Here is a 14,922-nt window from a genome sequence, read left to right as displayed (position 1 = left end):
AAAAAAATTATAATTCATTTCCTTATCAAATTTTATATTAAACCAAACAATGAAATTTAATTTCAATATTCTCATTCACTTATTTCTTCTCTTTTTCTCTTCATTCCACTCTTTTCCTCTTCTCCCTTTTCTTCAAACCAAACACCACCTTAAGACTTGCATAATATTTTCAACTAAGTATTCTGAAAATTATAAAATGCAATATCAATTTAAGTCCACTTTTTAAAATAATAATTAACCGAAGCCAGGTCGATACGTCCCAATCCCATTAGCAATGCATTTGGCATGGCCCATTATTTTATAACCACTGAGACAAATTCCACCGAGACCTCGAATGAACCAATGATCATAAAGTACATCCACTTCCCCTTGAATTTGTCTTTGTCCCAACAACCATGGCTTGGAATCACCAACGGTATGTATCAATGTCTGTATAAACAATTCATGGACTCCATAACCGATAAACTGTCCATCAAATACACAGCCAAAGCCAAAGCCAAAAATGTTCATCTCTTGTTGCTCTCTTTCCATACCTGAATTAAATTTCACCCCTTCACTTATAAACCATAATTCTCAGGTTTTGATTCACCAAAATAGGTCGAAGTTTACTGCTTTAAGTAATAAAGTTCAGTCCTTTGGTCAGCGTGACGCTATGCAGTTGGGTAGTAGCAGCAAACCCAGAATCCGAAATTGTATGATTCAATCTTTTGAACATGTAAATACTCTACCTTTCAGTGATTACAAGTTCAGTAGGATGAAACTATTCAAACCCAGATATGAAAAAAGCAGTCTTTTCTCTGGGGATTCACTAAAAAGCTCAAATTTCAATGGTTCCACCCTGAGGAGTGAGGATTTGGGTTGTGGGGAAAGTGAGAGGAATAGGGACTTTGCTTTGATGGCAAAGACAGTGATGAGTGTTGATAATTTGGTGGAGATAGGGGGAAATGAAGGAATGAGTAGAGGAGCTGATGACTATGATGCAATTGTTATAGGGTCAGGTATTGGGGGCTTGGTTGCAGCTACACAGCTGGCAGTGAAGGGAGCTAGGGTTTTGGTGTTGGAGAAGTATGTGATTCCTGGTGGAAGCTCCGGGTATTATGAGAGGGATGGGTATACTTTTGATGTTGGTTCTTCTGTGATGTTTGGGTTCAGCGATAAGGTCAGTGTTTAATGATCATTTGAATATCTTCTGCTTGTTACTCTTTGCTGCATATTGGTATGTCTGATTTTGGTTAATTTCAGTGGAGTTGAATTCTAGAAAGGACAGTATCATCTAAGGAACGATACATCCCATGTTATTATTGAACAAGCTATCATGTTAAATTGTTGTGAATTGGGGCCGATGATCTCATTCATTTGAATTAACTCTTTTAAGTACTCATCAGATTTGAATTACTAAAAAATTATGTGAAGAAATGGCTTGATCCATTGATTAAAAACTGCCAGTTCATGGTCATAGGTTGCTTTCAGTCTGACGAATGAAATGTGTATTTATTTTTCTTTTTAGCATTGTTGACCTTCAACTTAAACCTTTCGATATACCTTTGACTGCTGAAATTTCCCTGATATTCCTTTAAATTATTTGTCTAGGCATGAATTGAACTATCTTTTGTTATTGTGTTCTTTGTTGATATATGCCTTTGTTATGGTCAGGGCAATCTAAATTTGATAACCCAAGCACTGGCAGCTGTTGGTTGTGAGATGGAGGTGATACCTGATCGAACCACTGTCCATTTCCACCTACCAAATGACCTTTCTGTTCGAGTTCATAGAGAATATAGTGATTTTGTTGCAGAGCTTACCAGTAAATTTCCTCATGAAAAGGAAGGAGTCCTTGCATTTTACGGTGAATGTTGGAAGGTCTGTTCTGATTGAGGTGACTCTAACATTCTACAGTTGTTTTAGCCTTCACTAGTGATTCATAACTTACTCTACAGTCTTGCTACATATTGGGTAGATCTTCAATGCCTTGAACTCATTGGAGCTGAAGTCTCTTGAAGAGCCAATCTACCTTTTTGGACAGTTCTTTAAGAGGCCTCTTGAATGCTTGACACTTGGTAATATTTAACTTCTGATTTATTTCAATTATTTATACCATAAAGGGAATATAGATACAAATTTGAAATTATGCATCCTGGCTCCATATGCGATATCCAAATTTGGAAATAATTTGGTTGGTGGAAGTTTGGTGATGTTTGTCTCGTACTCTAGTTTAGTTCCAGTTTACTTAATGTCATTCATGCTTTCTGATGTCCTGTTGCTATACCGTCTTGAACTGTATCCTTGACAGTGGATACTTTGGTTTCTGTTTTCATATTCCTCTTAAGTCACCATGTATTAAGCAAAACCTTCTTTTATTGCTCTGCAGCCTATTATCTGCCTCAGAATGCTGGAAACATAGCTCGAAAGTACATAAAGGATCCACAGCTGTTGTCCTTCATAGATGCAGAGGTGTGACAAATACACCCTTTATCAGTTAAATACTTCTTCTACTTTATAGGCTTCACAAGTCTTGTAAGGCTGTCGTACAGTCTCGGTAACAATTTTAATCTTGGTTTTCCTGCAGTGCTTTATAGTGAGCACAATCAATGCTTTGCAGACACCAATGATCAATGCTAGCATGGTAAGCTGCTTGGCAAGCTTTTATGCTTTCGTCACCATATGCATATCTTGTTTTTCACATTTAGTTGGAACCAGGTTTTATGTGACAGGCATTTTGGAGGGATTAACTACCCTGTTGGTGGTGTCGGTGGAATCGCAAAGTCATTAGCAAAAGGCCTGGCTGATAAGGGCAGTGAAATACTCTATAAGGCTAATGTAACCAAAGTTATACTTGAGCAAGGCAAAGCTGTAAGTTAGAACATACTTGTTATAATTGATCATAAATAGTACAACTGATAGTTTTAGTACTTATGTTAGTGTTGTGTGAATTTTGTAGGTAGGAGTGAGACTATCAGATGGAAGGGAGTTTTATGCCAAAACCATAATATCCAATGCTACTAGATGGGATACATTTGGTAGGTCTTGGTGAAGAGCTGATGACTTTTCCTGACTACGATTTTCTATTTTTTCTCTATTTTCCTCAGTTTTCATGAAAATAATTAAATCGTACTACATGGTTTTGTAGGGAAGCTATTAAAAGGAGAACAACTTCCAAAAGAAGAAGAAAATTTTCAGAAACTATATGTCAAGGCTCCTTCGTTTCTTTCCATTCACATGGGTGTTAAAGCTGAGGTTCTGCCACCTGACACAGATTGCCACCATTTTGTGCTTGAGGTATTTTATTGTTTTGTTTTAATTTTTTGAATACAAAATCGATTTCTGTAGCAGTTATGAATGCGTTTAATTAAGCAGAACTATTGTACCATGTACGATTTATTTGCTTCCTTGATTTCTTAGGATGACTGGAACAGACTGGAGGAGCCTTATGGAAGTATATTTTTAAGCATTCCAACGGTTCTTGATTCATCTTTGGCTCCAGAGGGGCACCATATTCTTCACATATTTACAATTTGTTCCATAGAGGACTGGGAGGTAAGTAGAATACAACAACTAAATTTTGAAAGTGCCTCAGATTACCTTTACTTTATTTTTCCAGCTCTCTTTCTAGCATTGTACTCAGGTGTACGAAGATGATTTATGAATTTAAAGTAAAGCTGATGTAAATTTTTACGGATTAGGGACTGGCTCAAAAGGACTATGATGCAAAGAAGGAGCTTGTGGCAGATGAAATAATCAATAGACTGGAGAACAAACTGTTTCCAGGGCTTAAACAATCAATTGCTTTTAGGGAGGTATGATTCATATGCAGATAACATTGGACAGTTTTGATTACCAATTTGATGTTAACTATTAATTGGACTTCTGTCACATAAGTACCAGAACTTGTCATTAAGATCCAATGGATTTCTTCAAAGTTTTGAGTCAGAGAAGCCATTCAAACTTTCCAATGTTAAAAACTTGTTGGGAATCCAGTGTTGGATTAGTTTATGGATTTTATGAGGCTTAAACACTGGTCACTACAATAAAATCCCATAAACTTTGACCAGTTATTTTTGGATCATACCTGCCCAATTTGGATCAGCTTTGGCCCCGGCAGGGCAGGCAAAAGTTACCATTAAAGAACTCTAATTTCTGTTCACAACCTTTAGTTCCTAATGTATTTCATCGGACAACTAAAGATATTTTCCAACAATGGCAGATTGGGTCACCAAAGACACACCGGCGGTATCTAGCTCGCGATCAGGGTACCTATGGGCCAATGCCTCGTGGAACACCCAAGGGCTTGTTGGGGATGCCATTTAACACAACAGTAAGTTCAATATGATAACGTTATTTACAGTTTTGAGACTACTGAATGGACATTGTCTTACTATAATGAAATTTGCAGGGGATAAATGGTCTTTACTGTGTTGGAGATAGCTGCTTTCCAGGACAAGGTGTAATAGCTGTTGCTTTTTCTGGAGTAATGTGCGCTCATCGAGTAGCTGCTGATATTGGTAACAGGATTGGCTGGAAATAATTCTTTTGATCAGATTTCAAATCTTTATTTTGTAAATAGTAAAAGAAATTGAGATGTGTACGTAGTTGTAAGTAGAACAGTTAATGCGTCTAAGAGATTGTATGATTGTGTTATCATTTTAGAAAATGTGTTGCCTCAGGGTGCAGCAAAATGATCATCAATTTGCATATTACTTGTGATTTCAAATTGCTAATTTTCATTTTTTATCCACAGGGCTTGAGAAGAAGTCCCCAGTACTGGATGCTGGTCTCCTTCGATTACTTGCTTGGTTAAGGAGTTTGGCATGAAATATCATGTGTAAAGTATAAAGATGCAGCATAACTGAAGAAACCTTGTTGCTTCTTGAATAGAGCTACTTTAATTAGCTTTTTGAGGCACGTAGATAAGTTCTCTTACGCTAGGAGTTCTCCCGGGTGCTGATAGCACCGCACTTGGACATCAAGAATATCTCACTAGAGAGTCTTCAAAACTTACTGTGATCCAGTGTGTAAAAAGTTTGAGTGGTCTTGGTTGATTGAACCACTTAAATTAATTGAGGGTAGACTTATTAGTTAATTTTTCCTCTAGAGTGGCTTTATCATAATCATCCTACAATTTTTTTGAAAGTATGATCACTGGCTCTTTTAGAGGTGTAATTCTTCACTCATGGTAATGTCTTAGTGCATTGGAAAAACAATGATCTGGTGTCTCACGTTTTAGATCAAGAGGAGCAGCTCATGTGATACAACTTGGCCCGTTAAGTTAATCAAGATTAATGATAAGCCAGCTTGTCGAGGAGCCCGTAAAAGGTCCAACTCGTATTCGCAGGGCACCAACATACCTCAAAGATTACATTACTTGAAGAATATTCGAGAATGGGCTAAAAGAGGGGGGCGAAGATCATAGAAGATCACAGTTGTGATTCCGTTATTTTGTTTTGTTTATTTTTGCCAATCATTACGTTGTTGGTTAGTTATGCATGTATTGTTGAGGGGTAAAAGCTATATGTATAAGGAAACACGTCAGTGAGGAACTAATGAAAAATTACAAATATTCTTCTCTCTCTCGGTCTCTTCTGCTTTCTCTGTTCTTCATCTAAATTCAATTCTTTTTCTGGGTTTTTGCTGGAGTTAGCACTTACTCGAAAAGTGTAATTCGTTGATATAAACTCTAAGCTGCAGAGTTGTATCATCATGCCTCGAAGATGTTCTGCGCAGTGTAATTTATGGATCCCATGATAAAGTGAGAAGAGTATACTTCTATGGAGAGAAGTGTCGAGTAAAATCTAGTGTTGGTAGCAAGTTTTGGATGTGATCTTGGCGAAATGATCATCTGTTCATTGTGAGTAGAATTTGGATGTAACTGCGTGTCTTTGTTTCTATTTACCTTCTTTTCCATGGTTGTTTCTTTCTTGATACTTTACTTTCATAGTGCACTTGGTCAAGTGTTTTTTTTTTTTTGGGATTTTTCGTGTAAATGTATCGTCTATCATAACTATCTGCATTTATTGTTGGATTTGACGAATAATCTTGGTTATTATATGTCATTGACCTAAGATCAAAAGTTGATCAAGAAATAACATGGCTGAGATTTGCATACTGCCATAGCTATTGAGGCAATTGAGTCTTTACATTGCTGGTAAAAATATGCATACAGCCTACCCGCTCTCCTGCTAAGTTGTCTAGAATTCATCAGTTTATCTCAGTACTACATAATTAAATTTTCATTCGGGAAGGAACATTTATGAGGAATCCTCGGCGCACAAAAATCCACATTCATGTCTAGGATATAATATTCCTATTGACACCAGTTACATGCGGACAAATCAAATTATCCGGATGTGGTGTTATTGCTAATATCAGATTTCAACTCTGGAACTGGAGCCTTCTCGTTACAGGCTTACAGCACTTGCAAAAGAGGAATGCGGAAGCTATGTGTCCGGGTTTATGTATGTTCCCTTGAAAAATTGTTATCGTCTAAGCTCCAAAGTGGAGCTTCATCTTCCTCAGAGAAAGGTATGCCAGGAGACGGTAGCCAAAAACCATTGCTACCAAGGCGCAAACTTCTCTAAAACCACTGTCTGTTCTCATTCCATTTACTATTGGTGAGATGTCTGCATACTGAATCTTGAGAAGAATCTTGTAAGTATGAAAGTTGAAAGACATATAACGGATCCAGGATATGAAAACTGGAACTTCCTACAACATTGAAAACAGTGGATTATTATTTTCATCATTGGATGCATCTGGCAGCTCTGAAAATTAAATTTTTGTTATTGTTACTGAATCATATTTTACACTGGACTATACGTTCATATACAAGAGATTGTGGATGAAGAGTCTGCTTGCTTACCTGGACAAAGTAACCACCAGCGAGCATGAAGGTCATTATAGTTACTGAAGCCAAGGTGGTAGCCTTTTTTAAGTCCATTAGTATAGCGCCTATAGCTAGTCCAAGTCCCTGCCACGGCAGCCAACCTTAGTGGATTACATGATCAAGTTATGTATGGTTAATCTTGTCAGTAGTTATGAAGGGACATACCTGAGCTGCAACAATGCTGAGAAAAACTGTAAGCATGCTTAGGAAAAATGGACCAGCGCCCATTCTCAAGCCTGCCATGAAGTAGACGATAACAAGGAAAAGTACTGGCAGCACCAGATTAAGCGGAAGATCGCTTGTAGTTCTAGCGAGAAAGTATGCACTTAGTCTATACATGTCGGCTGCTCTTTCCTTGCTCAGCATGGCCCTTTCTTGAGGAAATGTGAAGATTGCAGTGAAGATGGGAAAGAATGACCAGAAGACAGCGATGAAGAAAAGCAACCCAGCCTGCAATGATGGAAGGTTAATCTTAGAAAAGTTTGCATTCCATTTTCGGACTAATGCAGGCATCCCCCAGGGTGAAATTTAATTTACTGCTAAAAGTAAAAAATTCCCAGGAGTATCTTTTTTTTTTTTTTTTTTTTTTAATTTGCACTTTTTCACCCTTTTCGTATCTAGTAAACCTATTGGTGAGGAAAGTTGTATGCTCCAACAAAACAAATTATGTACCTGATCTTCCAGACCTTTGGGGCTTTTACTGTCCGACTGCCACCAGAGTAATCCCAATATGACTGCAGTAGCAAGAACTTGAGTGATCCTCAACCAGCTAAAATAGTCATGTCGGTGTTCTTTAATTCCTCTCCTGAACAATATGGTATATTGTTGAATCCAGCTTGCCCCCCAATTTCGCTTTGGAGATGACACTTTTGCCTTTATTTCTTCATCAAGAGGAATAGGAGCCATAAGTTTCTTCTTCTCGTTTTCTGCAACTCGCGTCTCATAGGCCTCCACAAGATACTGCTTTTGTTTTAGATGTTAGACCATGAAAGTTTGTGTATGAACTTGCAAATTACAAGAGTCTGCTTCTGTCTGTTGAAGCATTCTGCATCTTGGCATTCAATAGAATGATTAAACTTTACCTCATGCACAATTGCCGGAGTTGGTTTCCCATTTGCCGTGTCGTTTTCTGAATTCTCCGTTTGCACTCTATCCTGTAGTTCTGATGGTACAGAAACATCGTGTAGGTTCCCGTTTGCAAGGTCGAGTAAGAACTCTGCCGGGTTCATGGCAATTTGAGGAGAACATCCTATTGATGAAAAATACGTCATTGCTTCTGATGCTTTTCCGAAGTAAAGCAAGCTTCCTTTTCCAAGAAGTATCAGTTTGTCGAACTTATGGAAGAGTCTACTTGATGGCTGGTGGATTGTGGTCACCACCGTTTTCCCAGCCTGGAACGAGATTGGAACAAGTTAGTAAAACAAAGTGGCTGTACTTTTTTTTTTCTTTTCTTTCTTCCGCTTGTTTGGTGAATATGCTCCACAGATTTCAATGTGAAGTTTTCTTAGAGCAAAAGTGCATGGTTACCAAAATAGATGCTGAAGTCATAGGGAATCAGCAGCAGGAAAATCTTTTAACAGGTAAATAGGTACAATAATAATAAATAAAAATATGAATTTCAAACCTCTGCAATGTCTTGTAACATCTGAACAGTCCTTAAGGCAGTTGTAGAATCCAAGCCAGAGGTTGGTTCATCGAGGAACAGAAGGGAAGGGTTGATTATGATCTCGTTCCCTATACAGACCCTCTTTCTCTCCCCACCTGACACTCCACGGACAAAGGAGCCGCCAATCATAGTGTCTTGGCACCTGTAGACATCAATATTTCTTATTATTGATGAACTATAGGAAATGAATTGGGAAAGATTATGCTTGCTAGGATCTTATTGGATCAAAATTATTGCACCTGTTTTTACTGTCAATCACGACCAAATGACTACCAGTAACTGCAGGATTCAAATACTATCAAGGGGAAAGCGAAATTTACCTCTCCAGGCCTAGCTCATTGATAACATCTATGGCTCTTTTTTCCTTCTGCTGTTTCGTTAATGTATTTGGCAGTCGAAGGAGAGCTGCATATGTCAGCGTTTCTTTCACCGTGAGGTGAGGAAACAGGACATCATCTTGAGTCACAAATCCAATCCTGTCGTTTTGATTCAAGTTAACTGACTGACCATAGATTTCTGTTATATGTTAAAACATTTCTGCATTTATCCTATGGTCTTTTCCAAGTAATGTAAATAATAGAACCATTTTATTCTTACTTGCTTTTTAGGGACTTGGAATAGGGATGATCATTGTAAGTAATCGAACCACCAACAGTAGGCTCCATCAGCCTGCCACTGAGCAGATTGAGAAGCGTTGTCTTTCCACTTCCCGACGGTCCCATAAGTGCCAGAACCTCCCCGGGATTCACCGAACCAGTTATCCCATTCAGGATATCCTTCTCCTCGCTACTAGTCATCCCTTTGAGAATCACCTTGTATGTCACATCTGTGAACTGCAAAATTACAGGATAAGAATGAACTTTCACTTATTTCTTGCAACACTGATCAGAAACTATTTGTCGCTCTTGTTTGTATGACGAACATATTTACAAAACATTGTTGAAACTGTTCATTCATACCCTTCTTTCCAAAGCAAAGCTGTGACCGTACGTAGTATGTAGACTCGAAAACAAACGAAAACGACTTTGCAGACTCAGAAACTAACAAACACATCATCACTAGAATCATTTATGGCTTTTTTTGGTTGGAAAGAAGGGAAAGTCTTGCACAATAAGTGTTACATACTATGGAACTTCTATCTGTACAAGACTGAATCTGAGACCATGCTAGCCATGTTCTATGGACTTGCAAACGTGGGATCGCTAGATAAATTCTCCAGCCTTTGCCTGTCCAAATACATAGTATCAAAAATATCAATGCTCTTGCCAATAACGATTGCCAGTTTTCGACGCCGGAAAATGCAGTTGAAAATTCAAAGAACTTGTGAAAGGGAAACTCAGGACTCTGCATGTATGGCGAATTGTGTTACCTTTAGATAAATTGGCAACGTGGGCTCTGTCTGAAACTTTGGCCTTTCTCTTGTGCCAGCTTCAATATCCTCAGCTGCAACCGTCATGATACAGTAATGTTTATTCTTTTAATAAACAATACATGAATCCATTAAAATGATTATATTTATTGGAACATGCACGTTCAGAGATTGAAAGTATACCATTTTCAATGCTACAAACACTGCTCATGCTCGGATAGTAATAATCTCCCAGAAGCGCAAAATCAAGTAAAATTATTAAGAATCTATCATTATGGTCCTAGTTTTATTATTAGATATTATTTACTAGCAGTCAAAGCTTATTTTCAGTGTCACAAAACAAGTGACAGTGAGTGAGGCCGAGAAAAGAGGAATTAATTGAGACTATGTTCAAATTAGCATTTAATATTAAGTTATAAGTCAATCAACTTTCCTGGATATTATCCAATCTCTTTCTGTTCAGAATGAAACTTTCACCCAACATTTGGGACCCCAATATGACTAATTTTCTCTGGTATTTTTCAGTTGTCAAAACATGTGGAGTGTCTCCTGCTTATTATTAGTTGACGTGATGACTTTAAAGTTTTCGGACCAAACATCTATGGCCTACTCTAGGTATACGTCTATTAACTCAAAAAATTATAGCCCAATATATTGGGAGCACGAATTCGAGCCTTTGAGACTCGTTCCCTTTGAAATTGTGGTATTACACATTACCTTATTAAATAATAATAAAAAGTTAGGTGTTAAGACTTTGATTATCATTTTGTGTATGAACAAATTAGATCCAGAATATGTCTAAACAAGCTAATTAAATCGGTAAATCCAGCACATATGACATACCTAAGTACCTAAATATGCTAATTACACGCAACACATACCAAATAGGCCAAGCCCTTAGAATTGACTAACTCATGAAAAAAGCCAAAGCCTAACATCTAAGAGAATATTAAGCTTAAATGAAGAAGGCAAGTGAAGAAAAGCAGAGCAAGCGGGAGCAAAGCAATCAAGTAAGGAGCAAGTCAAAACAAAGCAAACAAGTGAAGTAAGTCTAGCATATAAACACGACAAAGTACAAGAAGCAAGCAATTGATCACAAGTACCAAGCTTTCTAAGGCAGTTATCAAAAAGATTAAAAAAAAAAAAGAGTTTTCTAAGGCAGCAATCAAATTCAATCATGCAAAGGGTGAAGCAAATTGTAATAGAATTCAAGCCATAAGTCACATATCACTAAAGCCAAGACTCATCAAGCTTCAACACAGTAAAAAACACCAGCATCTTAGGCTGCGTTTATTTGCTGGAGTGGGAGTGAGGACTGTGGATTCCTCCCACTTCAGTGTTTACTTCACCAATTTGGATAAGGATTGGGAATCCCACTCCGTGGGCTCCACCCATTTTTGGAGTGAGGAGTGGGAGTGGGAATCCACTCCCACCTCTCCCATTTCTACCATTTTTCTTATTTAATTTAATATTTAATAAAATAAAATAAATAATATTATATTTATTTGAATAATAATATTATATTTAACTAAATAATAATTTACATTGATTCTAAGTTAAAATTACTTAAAAATAATATTATTATATTAATAGAGAATTAATAAATATTACTATATGCTAGCTTCATTTAAAAATATAATAATATTATATTTATTTATTAATATTAATAATTAATAATAATAAATAATTTATTCTAAGAAAATATTAATTTTGTACTAAATAATATTATATTATTATTTTATATAATAATATTTAAATTTAATATAATTATATTAAATAAAATAATTTTTCATTTTATATTTACCCTCCTTTTATTAAATTTACTATAATTATATTTAATAAATATTTAAATAATATTATATTTATTTAAATAATATTATTATATTTACCTAAATAATAATTTGGTTTGATTCTAAGTTTAAATTACTTAAAAATAATATTATTATATTAATAGAGAATTAATAATATTACTATATACCATCTTTATTTGAAAATATAATAATATTATATTTATTTAAAAATAATAGTAATATATTTATTTAATATTAATAATTAATACTAATAAATAGTTTATTCTAAGAAAATATTAATTTCGTACTATGTTAATAGTAAAAATGTTTCATTTATATTGCCCTTATCAATAATTTTTAATTTATGTAATTAAAATTAGCACATTTGCTTATTTATTCATATTCAGTTCAACAATTATTGGAAAGGTTACGGAAGATTTTGGTCTCGGCCAATAATGACTCTTTTTTTTTTCTTTTTTTTTTAATTCCAATACGTGTAAGGCCCATTATCAGTTTTTCAAAACCTGATAAATTTGATGGGAACAACGAAACTATATTTTGACCTCTTATTATTGCCAAATAATTAAGTCCCGTGCGGACTGAGATCATTAGATTCCCTACTAAGAAAAATCAAAATTTGAACACTTGTAAGTGCTAAAATGGCCCGTTTTATTATAATTAAAATTGTTTAGTTCACACTATGCCAAGGTGACGATGGGAAAATTAAATTTTACATTAATTTGAGTTAATGTGACCAATTTCAAATTCAATTGTAGCCATGATCTTGATTTTTTATCAAAAAAGAGAAAAGAAAAGAAATTTTAGAAGGTTGATAAATGATAAAGCATTTTTTATTTGAGTAACTGAGTGCCAATTTTTTACTTTCATTTCGTAATTATAGCCTAAAAAGGAAGTTTTTCTTGTTCCATGTTGATTGTATATATATATATATATATATATATATATATATATAATTGGTCATCATATATATCCTTTGCCTAACTTTCTATTTCTCTTAAACATCAATCATTTGGTCGTTCAAATTCAAAGTATCATCACTCTTTACTTTCCCACTAGATTATAAATTAATTAGCTTCTACTTACCCCGTCTCACCAAAAGAAATTGTTTATTCTTTTGTATAAAGTTTGAGATTTTTTTTTCTATTGTAAGATAAAATTTGAGATTATTATTTTTATTGCAAGAAAGATATGCTTCATGATAATGGGTAAAATTAATCACTTTGGATTCCAAAAAACACATTTGAGTTAAGATGTACCATTTTCAGAAGAGTTTTTAAAAGTGCTTTTACAAAATCACGCTCCCATTGTCAAATTATCTTAAGATTTTTACACCATACATCATATAGGTTCAAACTTTTAGTTGAGAAATAATTCAAAGATTGGTTTCCATGTCTCATCTAATTTTTCGCTTTTCTTTGACAAAAAATTATCTACTCTCCTATGACAAATATGCTAAAGCCACCCACATTTCATGACTTTAATATAAAGACACCTAATTCACATGCAAAGCCCTACAGGACCACAAAATTTTAAGAATACACATAAATAATTTCATAAAATATATACACTGAAAAAAAAAAGAAAAAGAAAGAAAGAACTTACGTATATCATCATCACTGAACGGTTTCGAATCGGCGATTTCGTCCGGCGGCATGGTGAATCCGGTGAAGGAAAATGAGAGGCCTAAGCTGGCACTAGAAGCTCTACTAAGAGCAGCACCGCTGCTCACTTCATCCAACTCTAGCTTCAGCTGTGCACTTCTTGACTTCCTAATGTGCGTGTTTCTCCCACTGGCGCCGGCGCGTCCCGGCGATGCCGCCGTCAGCATCCGACGGCTAGACTTCCTCGAGAGAGTCCCACCGCCGTCAGATGCTCCGGCGGTCTCGCTCGATACCGGAGATTTGAATGCCGCCGATAGTGTTTCCACTAACTGGTCTGATTTTGTTCTCGCCAAACTGGTTGAGCTAATTGGTTTCTCCATGTTAAGCACTGACGTCATGAGAACACAAATAAGATTTTATTCTTCTTATGGACATTTTGTATTAATTATGTAAGAACAATGAGATTCTGAAAATGGCAGCTTAACCGAAAATGTAACTGAACATAACATTAAATGGCATAATTGTTCATATATAGTAAAGATAATTAATTAATATACCTCACTCCACGTGGACATGCACACTCAAGCAGTTTTAATTTGACAAACTGAACTCAACTAGAAGCAAAAGAATTTGATTAGATTGGAAAAATGAAGAGACTAATGATGTAATATTTTTTTTTTCCGATGAGGTGAAAGCCATAATGGAGGCTTGTAATTCGAAGCAAATCATAATAGAAATGATTTTTTTAAATAAAAAAAAAGAAAAAGAAAAGAACCCCCCCAAAAAAAAGAAAAATATATATAACCAGATTGAATTACAATGATCAAATTCATTAAAAAGTAATTAAAAAAGTCTTTGAAATACTCAAACATGACTGGAGTGAAAGGAGGAGAAATGCTTCATTAAAACGAGTGAGCTTGAGCGAGTGTTGCACCCAGAATTGTTTTGTAGAAAACAGTGCAAGCAAAAACTAAAAACATTAATAACAAGATTGTTGATACCTTTTGTGACCAGGAAGGAAGGAATGGTGGTTGAAGAAAACACTTGGGAAGCAATCTGTTTTTGGTTTGTAGAATTATGTGGTTGTCAAACTGATCAACTCAAACTGTGACGAAGCTCACTGCTGCAACCAGTTATATATTAATAAGCAATTATGGGGGAGGATAAAGTTACCAGAACGCCCTTCGATATATTGGTAATTTTACGGGTGATCCCATAATCCCATAACTTTGATAATAACGTGACTTCATAACATAAAGTTAAAAGATTGGATGCATCTAGCATCAATCGCATTCATTTAGTCCAATCATCGTTGCCGTACACGTGTTCGGACGTTTTGTAATTGTGTTTTTTTTAGCTTGATTTTAAAATCAGGGACATTTTTGACGTCGACCGGCGTCAATCTTGGAGTCAAAATTTTACATATCTTTTTGGCAATAATGATTTTTCAACCTTATTAGGAATTTGATGTGCCGTCTAATTATAATGGATTGTCATGTAACCCTAATCCAATTGACGGTATGAGTTGTTTGCTAGACCGGAGAGGACCATGCATGTAATATGAGGTTGTGCGCTGATCTTATGTTCCCTGCTCAAGA

General features: G+C 35.6%; 2 protein-coding genes across 6 annotated transcripts; one reads left to right on the top strand and one right to left on the bottom strand.

The window, feature by feature from the left end:
* The first annotated feature begins 241 nt into the window (after positions 1 to 241).
* On the top strand, positions 242 to 5,077 carry LOC18038313 (prolycopene isomerase, chloroplastic). Of its 2 annotated transcripts, XM_006429944.2 has the most exons (13): positions 243 to 1,159; positions 1,654 to 1,860; positions 1,958 to 2,057; positions 2,369 to 2,451; positions 2,567 to 2,623; positions 2,698 to 2,850; positions 2,939 to 3,017; positions 3,128 to 3,276; positions 3,400 to 3,534; positions 3,681 to 3,794; positions 4,202 to 4,312; positions 4,391 to 4,499; positions 4,736 to 5,077. In XM_006429944.2, the coding sequence occupies exons 1-13, from the start codon at positions 503 to 505 to the stop codon at positions 4,807 to 4,809; spliced, it is 2,028 nt and encodes a 675-aa protein (XP_006430007.1). In that variant the 5' UTR covers positions 243 to 502; the 3' UTR covers positions 4,810 to 5,077. The 2 variants fall into 2 exon arrangements, 1 of the variants encoding a protein (XP_006430007.1); XR_002904873.1 differs by lacking the exon at positions 4,736 to 5,077 and having other exon boundaries at positions 242 to 1,159; positions 4,152 to 4,312; positions 4,391 to 4,482.
* A 1,014-nt stretch (positions 5,078 to 6,091) lies between these two features.
* On the bottom strand, positions 6,092 to 14,414 carry LOC18038312 (ABC transporter G family member 22). 4 transcript variants are annotated; one of them, XM_006429940.2, is made up of 11 exons: positions 14,326 to 14,414; positions 13,326 to 13,712; positions 9,913 to 9,986; positions 9,141 to 9,376; positions 8,864 to 9,019; positions 8,502 to 8,685; positions 7,960 to 8,268; positions 7,550 to 7,837; positions 7,043 to 7,327; positions 6,854 to 6,961; positions 6,092 to 6,699 (listed from the first exon to the last, which is right to left on the bottom strand). In XM_006429940.2, exons 2-11 carry the CDS (start codon positions 13,702 to 13,704, stop codon positions 6,478 to 6,480), a joined length of 2,241 nt encoding a protein of 746 aa, XP_006430003.1. In that variant the 5' UTR covers positions 13,705 to 13,712; positions 14,326 to 14,414; the 3' UTR covers positions 6,092 to 6,477. The 4 variants fall into 4 exon arrangements, with proteins under 4 accessions (XP_006430003.1, XP_024037639.1, XP_024037640.1 ...); XM_024181871.1 differs by lacking the exons at positions 13,326 to 13,712; positions 14,326 to 14,414 and adding an exon at positions 10,096 to 10,185; XM_024181872.1 differs by lacking the exons at positions 13,326 to 13,712; positions 14,326 to 14,414 and adding an exon at positions 9,669 to 9,769 and having other exon boundaries at positions 9,913 to 9,972.
* Between the last annotated feature and the right edge of the window lie 508 nt (positions 14,415 to 14,922).

The sequence above is a fragment of the Citrus clementina genome, unplaced genomic scaffold, assembly GCF_000493195.1.
Source record: "Citrus clementina cultivar Clemenules unplaced genomic scaffold, Citrus_clementina_v1.0 scaffold_6, whole genome shotgun sequence".
Lineage (NCBI taxonomy): Eukaryota > Viridiplantae > Streptophyta > Magnoliopsida > Sapindales > Rutaceae > Citrus > Citrus x clementina.
Note: the sequence above shows the minus strand (reverse complement) of the source record. Positions and strands in the feature narration are given on the sequence as shown.

Coding starts and splice junctions, on each gene's coding strand:
- LOC18038313 (XM_006429944.2), top strand. CDS start 503: ATGTTCATCTCTTGTTGCTCTCTTTCCATACCTGAATTAAATTTCACC. Junction 2,851..2,938: donor TACTTGAGCAAGGCAAAGCT/GTAAGTTAGAAC, acceptor TGAATTTTGTAG/GTAGGAGTGAGACTATCAGA. Junction 3,795..4,201: donor AATCAATTGCTTTTAGGGAG/GTATGATTCATA, acceptor CAACAATGGCAG/ATTGGGTCACCAAAGACACA.
- LOC18038312 (XM_006429940.2), bottom strand. CDS start 13,704: ATGGAGAAACCAATTAGCTCAACCAGTTTGGCGAGAACAAAATCAGAC. Junction 9,987..13,325: donor GTTCAGTGATGATGATATAC/GTAAGTTCTTTC, acceptor TGACGGTTGCAG/CTGAGGATATTGAAGCTGGC. Junction 7,838..7,959: donor CTCCGGCAATTGTGCATGAG/GTAAAGTTTAAT, acceptor AAACAAAAGCAG/TATCTTGTGGAGGCCTATGA.